Genomic DNA, 20,027 nt, shown 5'->3' with positions numbered 1-20,027 from the left:
CAGCCATGTTTGTTTCTGTTTGACAAGAAAAAACTCCCTAATCCCAGAATGCCAATCACTATAAGACGCAGATAAACAAAGTTAAAGATGGCTTCGCCCATTGCCTGAACTCTGCAACTCAGGCCTCTTTCCAGAGCGCAGACTTTCCGACCTGAAGATCACTGACGTCATGATTATCGTATTTTTCAGAGTTCCCAGTTGTCTTGAAAGCAGTCGTGAACTATCCCTTCACCTCGTTTTGTTATATCTTTGGTCTGACAGACGCTTACGTGACAGCCAGAATGCATTGTATGATGTCAACAAACACACATAGCTGGCAAATGGCTTCACTTTAGCTCATCATTATCAGTACAATCTTCAAAAACATATTTTACATACACACATGTCCATTAAAATCTATGCAAGAAGGAATGCATGATTTATCACCAGTACTTGAAAACATGAATAAAACAGTAAATTCATAATGCTCCATACATACGGTATGCTACAGTCGAAACCCCAACCTGATATACAGAAAATATGGAACTTAATTTGATAGGAACGCACACCTGTTCAAAGTTATTATTTGGAGAACAACACTGAAGGCAATGCTGGCGCCAGCCAGAAAATGATCCAGGGGGAAAAAAGTTTGTGCAAAGCCTGTTCTGACTAGAGATGCTCAAATGTTTGCATACTTAATTTACGGAAACACTGGGGAAGTGCTTGTGCTCTCGTCAAAGAGAGAAGTGTGTCCGGCTCAGTAAAGCCTTAAACATAAATTGCATATCGAAGTTCCAGAGTGGGATCTCTGCTACTTTTAGAGTTATGATCCAAATTGTAAGCATTACCAACATAGTAATTGTAAAATTGCCTACTATGCCAATTTCTCTGTATGAAATATGTCAAATAATGTCCCCCAGCTAAAAAGCCTCCCGACCCCCGTGTCACAATGGGATTGGATAAACTTAGCGTCCATTGCAATATCAACGTTGTGATGACCTAATGATTAGAATTCTGGAGATCATTACAGCCGAAGTGACATTCTTTTAATCCCCGCTCTGCAAATAGTGCTGATTTCAGCGAGTTTTATTTAGCTAATAAGATGAAAACATTACTTCCAACTACTTTCTGGTAACTTGTTAACATTACAACATAAAATACATGTCTTAAACGTTGCTACGTTTAGGAAATGGCAAAGGAAACACGTAATCTGCTTGACGCATTAAAGTTACTTACCTTACAGATCACAAAGTCAGCTAATTTCCACTCCATGTGCAAATCTATTTGATTCATACACTGGTTTGTCTGGCTGGCATGTTTTTATTTTCACCTGCCCTCCACTCTATTATGATAAAAAATATTGCTCATTGGTACACACTTGTGGTTTTATATATACAGTGCCTTGCGAAAGTATTCAGCCCCCTTGAACTTTGCGAACTTTTGCCACATTTCAGGCTTTAAACATAAAGATATAAAACTATTTTTTTGTGAAGAATCAACAACAAGTGGGACACAATCATGAAGTGGAACGACATTTATTGGATATTTCAAACTTTTTTAACAAATCAAAAACTGAAAAATTGGGCGTGCAAAATTATTCAGCCCCTTTACTTTCAGTGCAGCAAACTCTCTCCAGAAGTTCAGTGAGGATCTCTGAATGATCCAATGTTGACCTAAATGACTAATGATGATAAATACAATCCACCTGTGTGTAATCAAGTCTCCGTATAAATGCACCTGCACTGTGATAGTCTCAGAGGTCCGTTAAAAGCGCAGAGAGCATCATGAAGAACAAGGAACACACCAGGCAGGTCCGAGATACTGTTGTGAAGAAGTTTAAAGCCGGATTCGGATACAAAAAGATTTCCCAAGCTTTAAACATCCCAAGGAGCAATGTGCAAGCGATAATATTGAAATGGAAGGAGTATCAGACCACTGCAAATCTACCAAGACCTGGCCGTCCCTCTACAATTTCAGCTCATACAAGGAGAAGACTGATCAGAGATGCAGCCAAGAGGCCCATGATCACTCTGGATGAACTGCAGAGATCTACAGCTGAGGTGGGAGACTCTGTCCATAGGACAACAATCAGTCGTATATTGCACAAATCTGTCCTTTATGGAAGAGTGGCAAGAAGAAAGACATTTCTTAAAGATAAAAAGTGTCGGTTAAAGTTTGCCACAAGCCACACCAAACATATGGAAAAATATGCTCTGGTCAGATGAAACCAAAATGGAACTTTTTGGCAACAATGCAAAACGTTATGTTTGGCGTAAAAGCAACACAGCTGAACACACCATCCCCACTGTCAAACATGGTGGTGGCAGCATCATGGTTTGGGCCTGCTTTTCTTCAGCAGGGACAGGGAAGATGGTTAAAATTGATGGGAAGATGGATGGAGCCAAATACAGGACCATTCTGGAAGAAAACCTGATGGAGTCTGCAAAAGACCTGTGACTGGGACGGAGATTTGTCCTCCAACAAGACAATGATCCAAAACATAAAGCAAAATCTACAATGGAATGGTTCAAAAATAAATATATCCAGGTGTTAGAATGGCCAAGTCAAAGTCCAGACCTGAATCCAATCGAGAATCTGTGGAAAGAACTGAAAACTGCTGTTCACAAATGCTCTCCATCCAACCTCACTGAGCTCGAGTTGTTTTGCAAGGAGGAATGGGAAAAAATGTCAGTCTCTCGATGTGCAAAACTGATAGAGACATACCCCACCTTGTGTAACAGCTGTGAAACTGACCTGGCAATTTATTTGAATATGTAAATGTGTATATATTTTTGTGTCGTTGGCATTCATTTCTTTTCTGTTCTTTGTTTTTTTTTTAACACTCACATGGCAATCAGTCTAAAATACTGACTTTTGGTATGTGGAATATAGTGGAGGTGGGCGCTGTGTGGGTGGGAGGTTCTGCCTGTCATTTGTTCTCAACAGACCGCACGTCTCGGAAGGGAGACTTGAATAGGGAGACTGCGAAGTCCAGGCACTGCTGCTCTCTTTGTTCTGAGTGTTTGCAGTGCTAGTGTTTTTAGTTCATCACATACTTTATTGGGCTTCACCGACGTGTAGAATGTTGGGGATTTCAGTGGTCGACCTTCCAACTGTTCCAACTGGAGGGGGTTCCAAGCACCCTTTTTTAACGGGTTACCGAAGGGAATTTAGAGTTAACTGTGACACTTATCCATCATGTGCCATCATGAAAGAACTTTGATGGGTTTCAGCTCCGGCGCCACAGTCTTTACCCTCTCAAACTTCTGGCAGGCTAGACAGGGTACTGACCTTTAAGCACACAGTGACAAATTGAAACATTGTGTGCTCTCTGATATGACATTCATTGAAATCATAATACTTTCAGATATAATAGATTGTGATTGATAAACAAAAGTTTATCTAACTTATTCACCGTCAGAAGAGGCGTAGGTTGATTTTGGCAATCATGTGCTTTACTTCGAAATGGCCAGCATGCATCTCTGTCAGCACGGCCTCCTTCTCCTCCTCAGTAAAAAATCACCCTCCTGTGTCGCTGGCCCACATTCCCCCGTAGGTACATGTGATTGCCTAACAAGTTGGAAGAGAATAATTGTTGAAATACTTACGTCTTCGTGAATTTGTACTGTTGTCTTACTCTCTCTCTCCCTTTATCTCTGTCTTTCACTTTTTGGCCGGGGGACACCATTTGGCATGACAGGCCCATTACTCTAAAAGTAACAGAGATCCCACTCTGGGACTTTGATATGCCAGTAGAGTACACTATATTCAACAATATATTGAAAACATTTGCCAAATCAAAACTTTTATTTTCAATATCCATGTTTATATGTTTTTATATTTATGTACAGTACCAGTCAAAAGTTTGGACACACCTACTCATTCAAGTGTCATTCTTTATTTTTACTATTTTCTACATTGTAGAATAATAGTGAAGACATCAAAACTATGAAATAACACATATCAAGTAGTAACCAAAAAAGTGTTCAACAAATTAAAATATATTTTATATATATTTGAGATTATTCAAAGTAGCCACACTTTGCCTTGATGACAGCTTTGCACACTCTTGGCATTCTCTCAACCAGCTTCACCTGGAATGCTTGTTCCAACAGTCTTGAAGGAGTTCCCACATATGCTGAGCACTTGTTGACTGCTTTTCCTTCACTCATCCCAAGCCATCTCAATTGGGTTGAGGTCGGGGGATTGTGGAGGCCAGTTCATCTGATGTAGCACTCCAAAACTCTCCTTCTTGGTCAAATAGCCCTTACACAGCCTGGAGGTGTGTTGGGTCATTGTTCTGTTGAAAAACAAATGATAGTCCCACTAAGCGCAAACCAGATTGTATGGCGTATCGCTGCGGGATGCTGTGGTAGCCTTGCTGGTTAAGTGTGCCTTGAATTCTAAGTAAATCCCAGACAGTGTCCCCAGCAAAGCATCCCCAAGCATTTGTGCTAGAGCACGCTCTACCCTGTTCCATTCTCTCTATCTCCAGACCCTAGTCCCCTCCCTGTCATTGTGGTGGGGAGACCCCAGAGGAGGCGGGCTCATTCAGAGGTTAATTCTGAGCGCTTCCTGAGTGGCTTTGATCTAATTAATTCTATAACGAGCCACTCTATAACGATGGCAGATGATTATGCAACACTATGAAGGACAGCCCTAGTCACTCGGCCTCGACTGTTAAAGACAAGATGAGCATGGGAACCTGTTGAGGGGTATCGGAGGCTATTCAACGTTATGACCTCCTAGGTCTGCATATTATTTCTGTGACCAAAATTAAATCACGAAGCAGACCTAACTCTCTGGTCCTTTAAAAACCTGCTGTATATAACATATTGTGTGTTATAGCTTGGAAAATAAGTAAATGTGACTCTGGATGACAACATAATAATGTTTGTTTCCAACATTAAGTCTGTTTTCCTAAATAATCTTCTTCGTGTTTTGTTTCCTTGCCACGATACTAACGAGTATCGCAATACTGGCATCGTACCGGCCCTACCTCCTTTCATCTCTCCCTACTATCCCCCCTCAGCAACTTTTTCAAAGTCCTCTGTCACTGTGCTATTTTTTAGGCATGGGTGTGTTCCCCTGAAAGAAAATAACCACATTTTTAATGGTGTCAATATTCACAATTCAATGCTGTCTATAACCACGTTTCCATCCACAGTTTTTGGGAGTAAAGTCATCCCGTATATTTTTTTTTTTATCACAACAGCTGTTAGAAGTTTTGATAAAATGTTATAAATACCAACAGGTCATTTGTTCCTTCAACATGTCAGGATCATTTTGTGTCAATAAAATGAATTATGCTAGAAATGGCGGTGGAAACGCCTTTATGCGCAAATAATGATATAACTATCATATTGAAGTAAACTCACGCAAGGACATGTTGTGTGGTCCTCCCACTGCGACTCGGGAAACCATGCAGTTTAAATTAGGCTACAGATAAAATAAGAAAATAATGAACTTCACAGGGTGGTTAATGTGCATGGTATGAGCTTGATGCAGCTTTCCAATATATGTTTGAGGGTCTTATTCTGGTGAGGTGACGCTTGACTGCTGTTTTGACGACAAAACCAAAAACATTTTCGCTCTTATCCATAATCTCATCATGTAGACTAGCCTACCCGCAGAGACTTCCCGCACTGTTCCCGCAAGCTGTTGGCTAGAGCATACGTGCCAATTTGCTATTCAACGTAACAGTTTTTAAGAAAAAACTAAAGATATACACTGCTCAAAAAAATAAAAGGAACACATAAACAACACAATGTAACTCCAAGTCAATCACACTTCTGTGAAATCAAACTGTCCACTTAGGAAGCAACACTGATTGACAATACTATATTTATTTACAATATACAATATTTCACATGCTGTTGTGCAAATGGAATAGACAACAGGTGGAAATTATAGGCAATTAGCAAGACACCCCCAATAAAGGAGTGGTTCTGCAGGTGGTGACCACAGACCACTTCTCAGTTCCTATGCTTCCTGGCTGATGTTTTGGTCACTTTTGAATGCTGGCGGTGCTTTCACTCAAGTGGTAGTATGAGACGGAGTCTACAACCCACACAAGTGGCTCAGGTAGTGCAGCTCATACAGGATGGCACATCAATGCGAGCTGTGGCAAGAAGGTTTGCTGTGTCTGTCAGCGTAGTGTCCAGAGCATGGAGGCGCTACCAGGAGACAGGCAAGTACATCAGGAGACGTGGAGGAGGCCGTAGGAGGGCAACAACCCAGCAGCAGGACCGCTACCTCCGCCTATGTGCAAAGAGGAGCAGGAGGAGCACTGCCAGAGCCCTGCAAAATGACCTCCAGCAGGCCACAAATGTACATGTGTCTGCTCAAACGGTCAGAAACGGACTCCATGAGGGTGGTATGAGGGCCCAACGTCCACAGGTGGGGGTTGTGCTTATAGCCCAACACAGTACAAGACGTTTGGCATTGGCCAGAGAACACCAAGATTGGCAAATTCGCCACTGGCGCCCTGTGCTCTTCACAGATGAAAGCAGGTTCACACTGAGCACGTGACAGACGTGACAGAGTCTGGAGACGCCGTGGAGAACGCTCTGCTGCCTGCAACATCCTCCAGCATGACCGGTTTGGTGGTGGGTCAGTCATGGTGTTGGGTGGCATTTCTTTGGGGGGCCGCACAGCCCACCATGTGCTCGCCAGAGGTAGCCTGACTGCCATTAGGTACCGAGATGAGATCCTCAGACCCTTTGTGAGACCATATGCTGGTGCGGTTGGCCCTGGGTTCCTCCTAATGCAAGACTATGCTAGACCTCATGAGGCTGGAGTGTGTCAGCTGTTCCTGCAAGAGGAAGGCTTTGATGCTATGGACTGGCCCGCCCGTTCCCCAGACCTGAATCCATCTGGGACATCATGTCTCGCTCCATCCACCAAGCCACGTTGCACCACAGACTGTCCAGGAGTTGGCGGATGCTTTAGTCCAGGTCTGGGAGGAGATCCCTCAGGAGACCATCCGCCACCTCATCAGGAGCATGCCCAGGCGTTTTAGGGAGGTCATACAGGCACGTGGAGGCCACACACACTACTGAGCCTCATTTTGACTTGTTTTAAGGACATTACATCAAAGTTGGATCAGCCTGTAGTGTGGTTTTCCACTTCAATTTTGAGTGTGACTCGAAATCCAGACCTCCATGGGTTGATAAATTTGATTTCCATTGATAATTTTTGTGTGATTTTGTTGGCAGCACATTCAACTATGTAAAGAAAAAAGTATTTAATAAGAATATTTCATTCATTCAGATCTAGGATGTGTTATTTTAGTGTTCCCTTTATTTTTTTGAGCAGTGTAGTTGAGAATGAGATGGAACACATTGACCATTAGATTTTTATTTGGTATATCAAAAAAGTACATTTTGTTCACTGTCATCGCGTAGTGGTTTTTGTCTGCAACAAGTCAGGTGTTTGTAAATATACCACTGGTGGGAAAATATTCTTATTGGAAATGTTTGACTATTTGCAAGAAAATCTGTCGCCGATTGGATGGAAATCTAGCTAATGTGTTAAAGATAGCACATCCCAGCCATAATCACTATATAGGGCGATTCCACACCATAGGGAGATTTATTTGTATTTTTGGCATCTCCGATTGTTCTTGTAATTTTCAAACAGAAACTTAATTGAGAGGAAGGGCATGCTTTTCACATTTGCATCACAAAACATTTTTTAGAAAATCATGACCAAAGTGGCCATTTTAGGCCCTTCGATTTTATAATCCATGAACCGTACATGATACAAACTGGCACACCTGATTCAACTCATCATCAAGCAACTGAGTCCTGTTATATGAAAACAATAATGTGATTATTGTGGATAGGCATAATATAATAGTTGGATTAAAACGTTAACATGCTTTGCAAGAAGAACGATTTCGCTAATAATCCTGTTTTACATGGACAGATCTGAAATCCGTCTGTCTGATAAATGCAGAAGATCGTCAATAGAAATATATGTTCTACAACAGCGAGCATGTTATGTTTGGGAAGCGTATTTTATTCGAGTTTGGACATAGTTTGCATGTGAAAACTACTTCTATGACGCGTACATTCAGTTGCACTCCACTCGTGCTAAAGAAGGAAGCTTGCTCAGCTGGTGCGAGCACATGCGCATATCCAATGCACCGTTGGAATGCCGATTGAAGGTGTTTACATGTCCTAATAATTCAAAACATTGATCAGAAAACCAGGTGTTTTCATCGGCGTATGCTGACTTCAATTTTGATCTTTCACCGATTTAAGATCAGCAGAGTAAGGTGTTTTACATGACACTTGCATAATCTGCCAACAGTGTACTCTAGAGGTCAACCGATTAATCGGCATTGGTCGATTAGGGCCGATTTCAAGTTTTCATAGCAATCAGTTATCGGCATTTCTGGACGGTGATTATGGCCGGTTACATTGCATTCCACGAGGAAACTGCGTGGCAGGCTGACGACCACCTGTTATGCGAGTGCAGCAAGGAGCCACGGTAAGGTGCTAGCTAGCATTTAAATGTATCTTATGAAAAACTATCAATCTTCACATAATCACTAGTTAACTACACATGGTTGATGATATTACTAGGTTAACTAGTTTGTCCTGCGTTTCATATAATCAATGCGGTGTGAGGCACCTAGGATTATCATGACGTGAAGCTCTTTGGCCGCTCATACACAGGCAACCCAATTATGATCTTTTTCCACTAATTGGTCTTTTGACCAATCACATCAGATCTTCAGAGCTGATCTGATTGGTCAAAATACGAATGAGTGAAAAAATGTGTAAACACAGCCTTTGTGTTCTTTCTGTAAATTCAGCCATATTGGTGTTGGAGCAATATCACACTGGTTCAAAGAATCCCTGTGAAGAACTGTAATGTTTGGAGGCCATGGTTGTTTGGAGAAGCATTCCAATCCTTTGTAGTTGGAAGTGGAATCTATTGCTCATCTGCTCGCCACCATGAATGGAAAATGAAGTGCGTTGATTTGAAAAGACGATCCATTGCTTTTACAACACGATTGGTTTAAACGGAGTCTGACTAGTTTCTGAGGCAGAATTTTCTTGTGGAGAGAATAAACTTGACCTGATTTCTTTACGTCTCAAACCTCCCACCAGTAGAGCTCGTTTCGAGACGCTCTTCAGACGTTAGATTATCGAGCCAGTGTGAAGTGAAAGGAGGGGAGGTGACAGACAGCCACTAAAGAAAAGAGAGGAAATGGATATTACATTGCGTGCTCTCTCCATTTTCTATTGGGATCAGGTGATCTTGTCTGAGCTGTACAGTGTTTGCTTGAACATTTATTGAAAAATATAAATGGGGGACAACAATTATGGAGGGCTAGAGGTATGGGAGCGAGGAGTGGGGGGGTGGTCGTGCTGGGATTTGAGACTCAGAGATTATGGCCTCGTCAAGCCTGTGCTCTTTTATGGCGGAAAGTGCAAAAATAACTTCACTCATGGTTTTATTGCGTTTATCTCACCTCTCCCTGACACATGGACTTAAATAACTCCTCCGATCTTCACCTTCTCACCCGGTGACTTAAAGAGCTTATTCCCATTTGAAGAGTTTTATTGCGACGAAATGTAGATGTGCATAAACTTAAAAATGTTCATTAGCAACAGGAATGTCACGAGACGAGAGGGTTCGTGTGACGTTCTTGCTTTGCAAATGTCACAGTAGCCACTAGGCTAAGCATGCAAACTATTCAACTAGTTACGTTATGCAAGCAACTTTACATGCATCTACCATATTACACTCTTGATTAATGCAACAAAACCATATTACGCGTTTGAATCGCTAACGTTCGCTAATAACATCACGTAACTTTAGCATAATGAACACTTACCCCTCTCATACAAATAGAAAAGTCCAGTAACTGTATCATACAGTATCATTTATATTATATTTACAGAGCTAGGTAGCAAATACAGAGAAGAGAAATGCTATGAGGAGAGGAAAAGAAAGCAGGAAGAACAGTCTGAGTGACCTATGAGGCAGGAGGAGGGAGGCTCATATGGTGACCTTGTGTTCCCAGCTGATATGCGGGTCGGTCTTTGACGAGCAGAACCATGCCGTCAATTCCCATCCACACAAATCTGTTGACACGCTCTACGTCCGCGCCAGGGCACGCCACGCCACGCCATGGAAACAGAGCAAAGGGCCTCAGCGGGGAGCAGCATAGGGGGCTCTGTTACACCTGGACTGGCGGTCATGATGACCTCTGGCTTACCCTTTGGGGTAAAAATGTCTTGGTCAAGTTACAAGGGTTGACACTGTGGGAGGTCATGGTTCAGTAAACTTTTATAGATGACCTCTGTGACGGGTTGTGTCATGAAGCTTTAGATAGCTACTCTATGTGGAAAAGATCAAAGAAAAAAGTTACATTTTAGCTTAATGTATTCTCTATGATTTTTACATTTGAGTCATTTAGCAGACGCCCTTATCCAGAGTGACTTACTTTAGTGCATTTGTGTTTACTTATATTCTGCTGAATTATGTAATCGTCTTTTGCATCATCAGTGTGCTCAGTTCAAGGTTGCCTGTCAAGTGCTCTTGAACCCCTCCCCCCTCCCTCCCTCCCTCCCTCCCTCCCTCCCTCCCTCCCTCCCTCCCTCCCTCCCTCCCTCCCTCCCTCCCTCCCTCCCTCCCTCCCTCGGTCTCTCTCTCTGAGGATACTTTCATGCTTGACAACACTGTGAGAATCCAGAACGTTCATGGTTGCTTTAAGAATTTACCACTCTGACGACAGCAAAAGTAGAATCTTTAATTCCCCGTGCTCTCTGGAAAGTAGGCCATCAACCGGAGAAAACGTAAGGGATGGGCAAAGAAAGAAAGAGGGGGAGGAGGTAGAGGGTGTAAAAAAGAAGGGAATGGAAGATCTATTTTTACCCGGCTGCCAGTGTAGCCCCGTCTCTAATTAACTGCCAAATAACTTTTGATAAGCTGTAGGATGGAACTGAGGTTCAGGGCTCACGTTTATCTCATTGAGGAGAAGTCCAAAACTTTCCTACTTTAGCCCTGTTCTCTCTCTCTCTGGGGGTCTCTGGAGCCCCACACGGCTGGGGGCCTGGGGGGGCCCTGGTTCTCCTTAGGGCAAACAAGCCAAGGTCATTGTCTGTTCCTCACGACCATCGCTGCCTTCAGATATGGGTCATCATTCTAATTAGCTCAAGTTGGATAACAATCTCTGTTGGCCTCAAAAATGAGTTGGAATACTAAGTGGCAAGTTTGGCTTTGTTTTATCCCACCTTTCCAAATCTTTAGGACGGCTACTCTACATGATTACGCTAGGATTTGTTTGGAGAACTGTTAACAGTTGAGGTTTTATTGTCTCATTAGTGCATTAAGCCAGAGCTGGCTCATTGTGAACACACTGCAGATGTACCGGGACGGCTCGAAGTTTATGGCCTGTTGAGTTTTAATAGACAGACTCCCATTCATTAGCCCAGTGTAACTGCATACAGATGACTATGTGTGTGTGCACATGGTTGTTATACGCAGACAGAACCCTTTTGAAATGGCAGTGATCTACAATCACAGATCCTAGCGGGAACTAAACAATCAAAAGACCTTTAAATAGAGAGACCCCTGGTTAGTAATAGGCTGGATGGCCATGGTGTACACAATGGATGGTGGGGTCCCTTCATAATGGGATTAGCGGACATATAGTGAAGAGAGGGGTGACCTTCTGCAGCGACCACCACAGAACATCAGTGTTTACTGCGCTGCCTGTGTTGCTGTAGCTGCAATGTAAAAACGGCCATTTCTGACTGAAAAGTAATGTTACTGAAATCCCTAATTTGTTTAGGAAAAACATTCCCTATTTCCTCAACCCTTGCTCTCTTTACGTGACACACGTGTACATTGCATGCCCGTGACCAAAGACCTATTAGCACGGGAATAGTATTACTAGTGAACGTTGGTTATGTAATTATTACCCCAAAATGTCTGTCATTCCAGAGGACGATTCGGAAGGGGTTTGTTTTTTCCAAAATGCCCCCTGTAATTCTTATTTTTGTTCAATAAATTGACAGTTAAGATGTAAGCCAGGAGCTTTTTTATTCTATGCGTGAAGATACAGTATTTTAACATGTCCAGGTGATAGGGCCACACTGATAACTCCAGCTTGGTTCCCAAGTTTCTAAACCATACCAAACCATCTTTTGGTATAGAGTCGCCATAACATTTGAATTGAGGAAGTGTGATCATAATAATTAGGATATTTTATCGATCCGCAGTACGTCCTAAATACCTCCCCAGCCTTCAGGTGTGAGCGAAACAGTGTAATTACACTTGATGTGTTTTAAGTCTACGGATGAGAAAGTTAATTTATCATTTCCAAGCGTTTAGGTCAGTTGTATGCTGCTTTGCGATCTATTAACAGCAAGGGTTGCATTAAATAGCCTCAATGTTTTACTGATGCATTTGTCAATATTCAATTCATACGCACAAAACATATAAACAAAATAATTCACTGTTAAAGATGATCAGCTACATGTAGGCTATTAATATATAGCTTAAATGCAGCACTTAGTTCAATTAATCAAATCAGTTATTGTTTTCTTGCGTAAACCGTGAGCAACAACTGTCAAACTCTGTAATTTCTCTCAAATCACACGGGTGTCGACTCCTACGGGACTAGTATTATCAGAGGAGTTGGACTTCGCCAAAAAACAGTAGGTTATTCTGGCTGGAATTGTTACTCTGCTGCCATGTGAAAATGGCTGACATGGCCGATTCGAACAGGACAAAAATGACAGCTGTGGTACATTCACCGACCTCCCCAGTAAAATTAATCCCGTCCAAATAGGGCGCAATAGGGCCTGACCTATAGCATAACATAATCACGTCAATAAATTGGTTATAACAAACTCAACACCGTAACACATGTAACAGCAAAATGAACGCAGAGGACCTGACAAATAAACTTGAAACGGGGGAATGTTTACTGGTTGCTCAGGGGGAAAGGGGAAGTCGGATGTGTGGAATAAATTGGACTTGTTGTGGAAAATATTGGCAATTTTAAGAAAAAGAAGGTAATGAGCAAGAACTGTGTGCATATTATGTGTACCAAACACGTGCTGTATAGATTACAATAAAAACATTCTGATTGTTTGGAACAATGTAAACAACACTAAATAAATGATAAGCTTACCAGAGAGTCAGTTTTGTTATGCCTTTATTACAGCAAAGACTAAAAACAGTTGCATTCATTCGTGAATTCAATTTCCGAAATGGAACGGCTTAATTTGTTGTTTAAGCTAATTACTCAAGTCTTGCTTTTTTATTTTAAAACTAAAATGCTTGATTGCATTTCAAATCATGAATAACTTGTATGCGGTGTGCTGACATGAATAAATGAATGAATGATTGATATACTAGCCTACTTTATATACAGTAAGTATTGAAATATAGGCCTAAGTAAGTTACGGTATTAAGACTAAACAGGATGCGCTCTTAGGCCTACAGCTCCAATGGTGGTTACACAAGGCTGCTATACTAAGCCTGCTAATGATAATGACATTACTAATGATCATAATAATAATAGTAATAATAACAATGAGATCAAGCAAAAGGAGCATTATTATTATTATAAATATTATTTTTCAGACAATTTGAAACAGTGTAAACAACACTAAATCAATAAAAAAAATAATGCTCGAGAGGCTGTTCTAACGAAAAACAAATTGTAAAGCCTTTATTTCAGCAAAGCAAACATTAAAAACAGCTGAATTTGTGATGTCGTTGCGTGAGCCTTGGTGCTCACGGAGCCAGCAGGCTATTAAACAAACAGGCAACGAAAGCAGGATCTGTATAATTTCTGTAGATATATTGATGATTCATAAAGCCAGGCACCTTTAACAGTTAGGCTGTTGATTATAGACCTAATTAAGTTGGGACTTCCTCTCTTCACTTTTCGTAGACAATAAGGCAATGGCAAGTTTTCTCATCTCCTCATTCTGCTGCTGCCTCTGGCGTTTTGTTCTCAATGCACATAGCAACATGGTCTAGGAAAAGGCGCACTGATGTGTTGCTGAACCTCGGACAGCGACCACTAGCGCTGGAGAAAGTGCATTTGTTATAAAATCCTACTTTTATTGGTTTTGCACTATTGTTCTTATGTAATATAACCATATACAATTTCAGAAGCACGTCTTAGACTGATGGACTGTGCCATCCCCACGTCCTCCGTAATGGACCAGTCCACTCAGTCGCGAATCAGACAGGTGTCTTGTACACATGATAAATATTATTATTATTATTTCTTTGCTACTGCTCGACTAAAGAAATCCTAGTCGACCAAACAATCAACCAGTTGACTAAATGGGGTCAGCCCTACCACACACGGGTCACTGTGTATAATCCCATAAACAGACTGTCAGGTGGCTTTAGACATTTTGTTCACGGTGAGACCTTCACTCTTGTCTTTTCTGTTTCTCTCTCTCTCTCTATTTCTGTCTCTCTCTTTCTCTCTCCTTCTTTCTCTCATTCTCTCCCTGTGTGACTAATGACAGGGTCCAGTGCTCATGTCCTTATATAGCCCTATGCTGTGGTCTGGCTTTCTCCGGGGCCACTGCTCTTACACTGGCACCAGTGGGACACAGATGGAGCTCCGGCTCTCTTCACATGCACACACACGAGCACGCGTGACACACACACCCTCACCACGAGTGAACCTGATTCTGACGCTAGCCTGCCAGGCCCCTGGCACTCCCTCAGTGGCCAGTTTACTCTGTCTGGCTCTGGAGAGACTCGGGTGCTCCCTGAAATATCAACAGACTGACGGAGCTCCTAATGACGGTTCACTAGAGCACGTGTGGGAAACACTGGCCTCAGATCAGATATGACAGCCGGTTCAAGGATCGACTGTATGTTTTTAATGGCAAAACAAAGGCCTTGCGGACCGTTACAGTGAGTGCGGATGTTGCATCAGTGAAAGTAGATGTAAAAAAAAATATATATATGGTTGCCATGGTGACAGCGTATTTTTAGAGTGTTTAAGATGGAGTGTAAAGTTATGCTTTCTCCCCTGTTGATGCTATCCAGGGATACTGCACCTCAGCCTACTACTGTAGAGTACACTGAAGTCACCAGTTACAGGACTTGACTTCTCTCCAGCATTCTTAATATAGTCTCTCTGCTGCAGAATGAACTCACAACACACCAGATCATCAGAGCCCAGTTATCGACATGGGGAGATCTTTCCTTAAATGGTAGACTGCCCCGGGCTCTGTCTCTATTTCCACCACAGCGCAAATGAAATGTCCAGGTTCCTGGGAATGGCATTTTAGAGTGGAGAGGCAGAGAGAATGGGATTTTTGTTGTTGAAAGAGTGACAGTAGAGCCAGAGCAGCAGACTGCATGGATATGACCTTCCTATGGGCTGGATGGGGGCGGCTCTGTTAAAACACATTGGTCTAATATATTTATACTGTATATGGGCGATTTCAGTGTTATGGACATTACATATGCATGCAAAATCATACCTTTTTAACGTCTCACAGAATGGATGAACAAAATATGAATGAAACTTTTGATGTTTCTATCGTACCTTTTTTGGTGTGAGCACATACCCAAAAGAGAGGACTTCTCGATTGACCCGACCACAAAAACAATCATTTAGAAAAGATGGTAATTTCCATGATTAGTTTAGATAGAAGGGGGGAAAAAAGGCTGTTTTGGATGTTACGCCCTCTGAAATAGACATTCAAATCTTAAAGATTTATTGACCAAAATCTATCTTAACACATTTGTTGCATTAAATACTGCAGTGCATCTCCTCCTCCTGGACTACACCAGATTTGCCAGGTCTTGCTGTGAGATGTTACCCCACTCTTTCACCAAGGCACCTGCAAGTTCCTGGACATTTCTGATGGGAATGGCCCTAGCCCTCCTGATCCAACAGGTCCCAGATGTGCTAAATGGTATTGAGATCCGGGTTCTTTGCTGGCCATGGCAGAACACTGACATTCCTGTCTTGCAGGAAATCACGCACAGAACGAGCAGTATGGCTGGTGGTATTGTCATGTCAGGATGGGCCTGCAGGAAGGGTACCACATGGGGGAGGAGGATGTCTTCCCTGTAACGCACAGCGTTGAGATTGCCTGCAATGACAACAAGCTCAGTCCGATGATGCTGTGACACACCGCCCCACACCATGACTGACCCTCCACCTCAAAATCGATCCCGCTCCAGAGTACAGGCCCCGGTGTAACGCTCATTCCTTCGACGATAAATGCGAATCCGACCTTCACCCCTGGTGAGACAAAACCGCGACTCGTCAGTGAAGAGCATTTTCTGCCAGTCCTGTCTGGTCCAGCGACGGTGGGTTTGTGCCCATAGGCGACGTTGTTGCCGGTGATGTCTGGTGAGGACCTGTTCATTAATGGTTTGTTTCATTGAACAAGCATGGGAAAATGTTTAAACCATTTACAATGAAGATCTGTGAAGTTATTTGGACTTTTACGAATTCTCTTTGAAAGACAGGGTCCTGAAATAGTGACGTTTCTTTTTTTGCTGAGTTTAGTACCATAGCATTTCATAATGACATGTGGCTGGAATAGTATACAAGGTTAGGCATCACACCCTAATAGGGTATTCATATATCTTCATATTAAAATGAACAGTAACATGTTAAATGTAGACATATATACATATATATCAGTGCAAATAAATTCATTAAAAATCCTACAATGTGATTTTCTGGATTTTTTTTCTTCTCATTTTATCTGTCATAGTTGAAGTGTACCTATGATGAAAAATACAGGTCTCTCTCATCTTTTTAAGTGGGAGAACTTGCACAATTGGTGGCGGACTTTTTTGCCCCACTGTATATATGTAACTGAGACAATATACAGTCGGGTCCAGAATTATTGGCACCCTTGATAAAGATGAGCAAAAAATACTCTATAAAATAAATACAACGACTGAGCTATATTGTATGCAAAACAAAAATTGAAATTAGATTATTTTATACTAATACAATTGCTCAGAGAAAGAGTTTTTGTTGAGCAAGTAATACAAAAAAAATCTCAATGGTAGTTATTTTCAATTCCTTTCAATACCTCAACTTGCGAGGTTAACGGCACTGAGCCTTTTTCAGAAATATTTTACAAGATTGTTGAACATTTTAGACCAGTCCTCCGTACAGAATCGGAGACTGAGATGGCCATTTATAAAATGTAGATTTATTTGTGGTTCGTTGACAATTTATATGTGGATTTTGATGTGTGCTTGGCGTTATTGTCTTGCTGGAAGATCCAATTTTCAGCCTCCAGACAGACACTGGGTGAAAAGGGTCCAAATCAAGGAATATGAGCGTGTAAAATGTATACTCAGATGTGTCACCTTCATGTGAATTAAGCACAATGATTTTCTGCACCTGAACAGGTCAAATCATTTAAATGCTGGACATTTCATGAGTCTGATTTAGCCCATTTTCAATCAGACATACGAGAATGAAACATAAAAATGCTATATCTATGATTCACATTTCGTGTAAGGATATCTATTCAAATGATTCATTGTTTTAAAATACGGATACATACAAACGATCAGGTAATGACTACAGATATGATACGCGTCTGAAAATATGTGGATTTGTTCGTGCCTGAGTATAAAGGATTAGTTATGTCAGCATGTTGATACACCCTTTCCGGAGTTAAAGTATTCTGTAGATTTGTAAGCGGGTGCAGACGCATCAGGTGCGTACCTTGAGCGTATCCTCACCCCAGATATCTCCCTGGAATCATACGGTAGCAGGGATATTTCGCAGGGCCCGGATTGGATCCATGTAGAAACTGTCCCATTATGGAGAATGTCCTCGCTCTGTATATGAGCATGTCTACACTGTATATCTAATCAAATGTCATTTATCCGGAAATATATAGATAAAGATTTCGAACAACATTGACCTTTATCTCCCAGTGAGGTAACCAGGTTTTGGGCTAAAATGTCCTGGTACTGCGGTAAAGTTCATGGTGCTGTTGACCATAACTAGGGCCCCAGGACTAGGCCCAGTGGAAGCAAGATAGCCCGATAACATCAAAGATCCACCACCATATTTTCCAGTATTATTTTGACGTCAAACCCACCACTGGCGTTTTGTGGACATATGCCGCATTTCCATACAGGATTTACCTCAGCGATTTACCCAGAAGGCTCAGACTTTTCTGTTTCCATCTACGCGGGCCGGGATCTGTGTCTCACAGATGGGCCATGGTTTCCGGCGGACCTGCTCTCACTTGGGGCCAAAGCCAGGCCCCTGGTACTTTTCAGCCTGCATTTACATAACAATGTCGAACTGTGAACTTTAGCACCTTCTCAAAACAAAAAAAAAATGTTTTTTTGAATATGTGGAGTTTGTTGATTCCGCTCTTCACAAGTCCTCAATGTCAGCCCTAGCTTTGGAAACACAATTTCTCTACGACGTAAGGTTGTATACACTAGTGTACCACGGGTATTAGACGGAAAGCAATTACAAGCCTGTAGAACTTGCAAACAAAACTCAAGACACTTTAATGGAGTCGGTATTGCTTCATTCAAATCTCAACTTCATAACTAACATGGGGGGACAGCTGTGAGTGGGAATACAAGCTCTGTGAGTGGGAATACAAGCTCTGTGAGTGGGAATACAAGCTCTGTGAGCGGGAATACAAGCTCTGTGAGCGGGAATACAAGCTCTGTGAGCGGGAATACAAGCTCTGTGAGCGGGAATACAAGCTCTGTGAGCGGGAATACAAGCTCTGTGAGCGGGAATACAAGCTCTGTGAGCGGCAATACAAGCTCTGTGAGCGGGAATACAAGCTCTGTGAGCGGCAATACAAGCTCTGTGAGCGGGAATACAAGCTCTGTGAGCGGGAATACAAGCTCTGTGAGCGGCAATACAAGCTCTGTGAGCGGGAATACAAGCTCTGTGAGCGGGAATACAAGCTCTGTGAGCGGGAACACAAGCTCTGTGAGCGGGAATACAAGCTCTGTGATCGGGAATACAAGCTCTGTGAGCGGCAATACAAGCTCTGTGAGCGGCAATACAAGCTCTGTGAGTGGGAATACAGCTCTGTGAGCGGGAATACAGCTCTGTGAGCGGGAATACAAGCTCTGTGATCGGGAATACAAGCTCTGTGAGCGGGAATACAAGCTCTGTGAGCGGGAATACAAGCTCTGTGAGCGGGAATACAAGCTCTGTGAGCGGCAATACAAGCTCTGTGAGCGGCAATACAAGCTCTGTGAGCGGGAATACAAGCTCTGTGAGCGGGAATACAAGCTCTGTGAGCGGGAATACAAGCTCTGTGAGTGGGAATACAAGCTCTGTGAGCCCTTTCTGAAAGCCACGAAGTATGACGGACACAAAAATACTTTTTTGAGACTTAGCATCTTACTCTTTAATGGTTGACATTCATGCCATTTCCTAACTCTAACACCTAGGCCTTTTAGGATCATTTTGAACATGGTTTTATTTGTAAATTACAATCTTTTTATTTAGGCATGCTCAGGTTGACTTTTCCACAGAATCGCCTGTATGCCACTAGGCCATTTTCCTCAGTGTTATTGCCATGATTTGACTGTAGGCTAACATCCCCTAATTTGTTAGCCGTAGGTGGGTGTGTGTGTGTGTGTGTGTGTGTGTGTGTGTGTGTGTGTGTGTGTGTGTGTGTGTGTGACTTGCATGATAATGTATTTGCAACAATGAGAAAAGGGGAGGAGAATAGAAAGTTGCTCAACAGCGTGTCATTTAAGAGTCCTAAAATACACGTTGTCAAATGACCTGACTGACAGAGTGCGTCTTGTCTTTTCAGCTCGATAACCTACAGAAGACATGGCTGCGGGAATTCTACCAGGTACGTTGACCCTCTCCTCTCCATATTGAGACGGCGTTGAATGCGCGAGCAACTCTCCTCGAGGCCTCTCTGCTCTTTGCATTTCTAACGCCACGCCAGTCGAGTTGCGGGGCTGTGTTTGGCTCGTTGAGGAGGAGCGAGCGCAGGCCGTGTCATATCTTAACTTTGATCTACATAGGCACATCTGAGAATCCACAACTT

The 20,027-nt window shown here is 42.4% G+C and overlaps 1 protein-coding gene across 3 annotated transcripts in view; it reads left to right on the top strand.

Annotated features, from left to right (window-relative positions):
• Positions 1 to 20,027, top strand: part of LOC139410210 (inositol polyphosphate-5-phosphatase A-like) — a 283,385-nt gene that overhangs the window by 73,931 nt on the left and 189,427 nt on the right. For all 3 annotated transcript variants that reach the window (XM_071155695.1, XM_071155687.1, XM_071155678.1), the window contains exon 2: positions 19,785 to 19,826. In XM_071155695.1, coding sequence (XP_071011796.1) covers positions 19,785 to 19,826 — 42 coding nt within the window. The remainder of the gene's footprint in view (positions 1 to 19,784; positions 19,827 to 20,027) is intronic.

This window comes from Oncorhynchus clarkii, chromosome 1, assembly GCF_045791955.1.
Source record: "Oncorhynchus clarkii lewisi isolate Uvic-CL-2024 chromosome 1, UVic_Ocla_1.0, whole genome shotgun sequence".
Lineage (NCBI taxonomy): Eukaryota > Metazoa > Chordata > Actinopteri > Salmoniformes > Salmonidae > Oncorhynchus > Oncorhynchus clarkii.
This window is presented reverse-complemented; position numbering and strand designations above follow the sequence as displayed.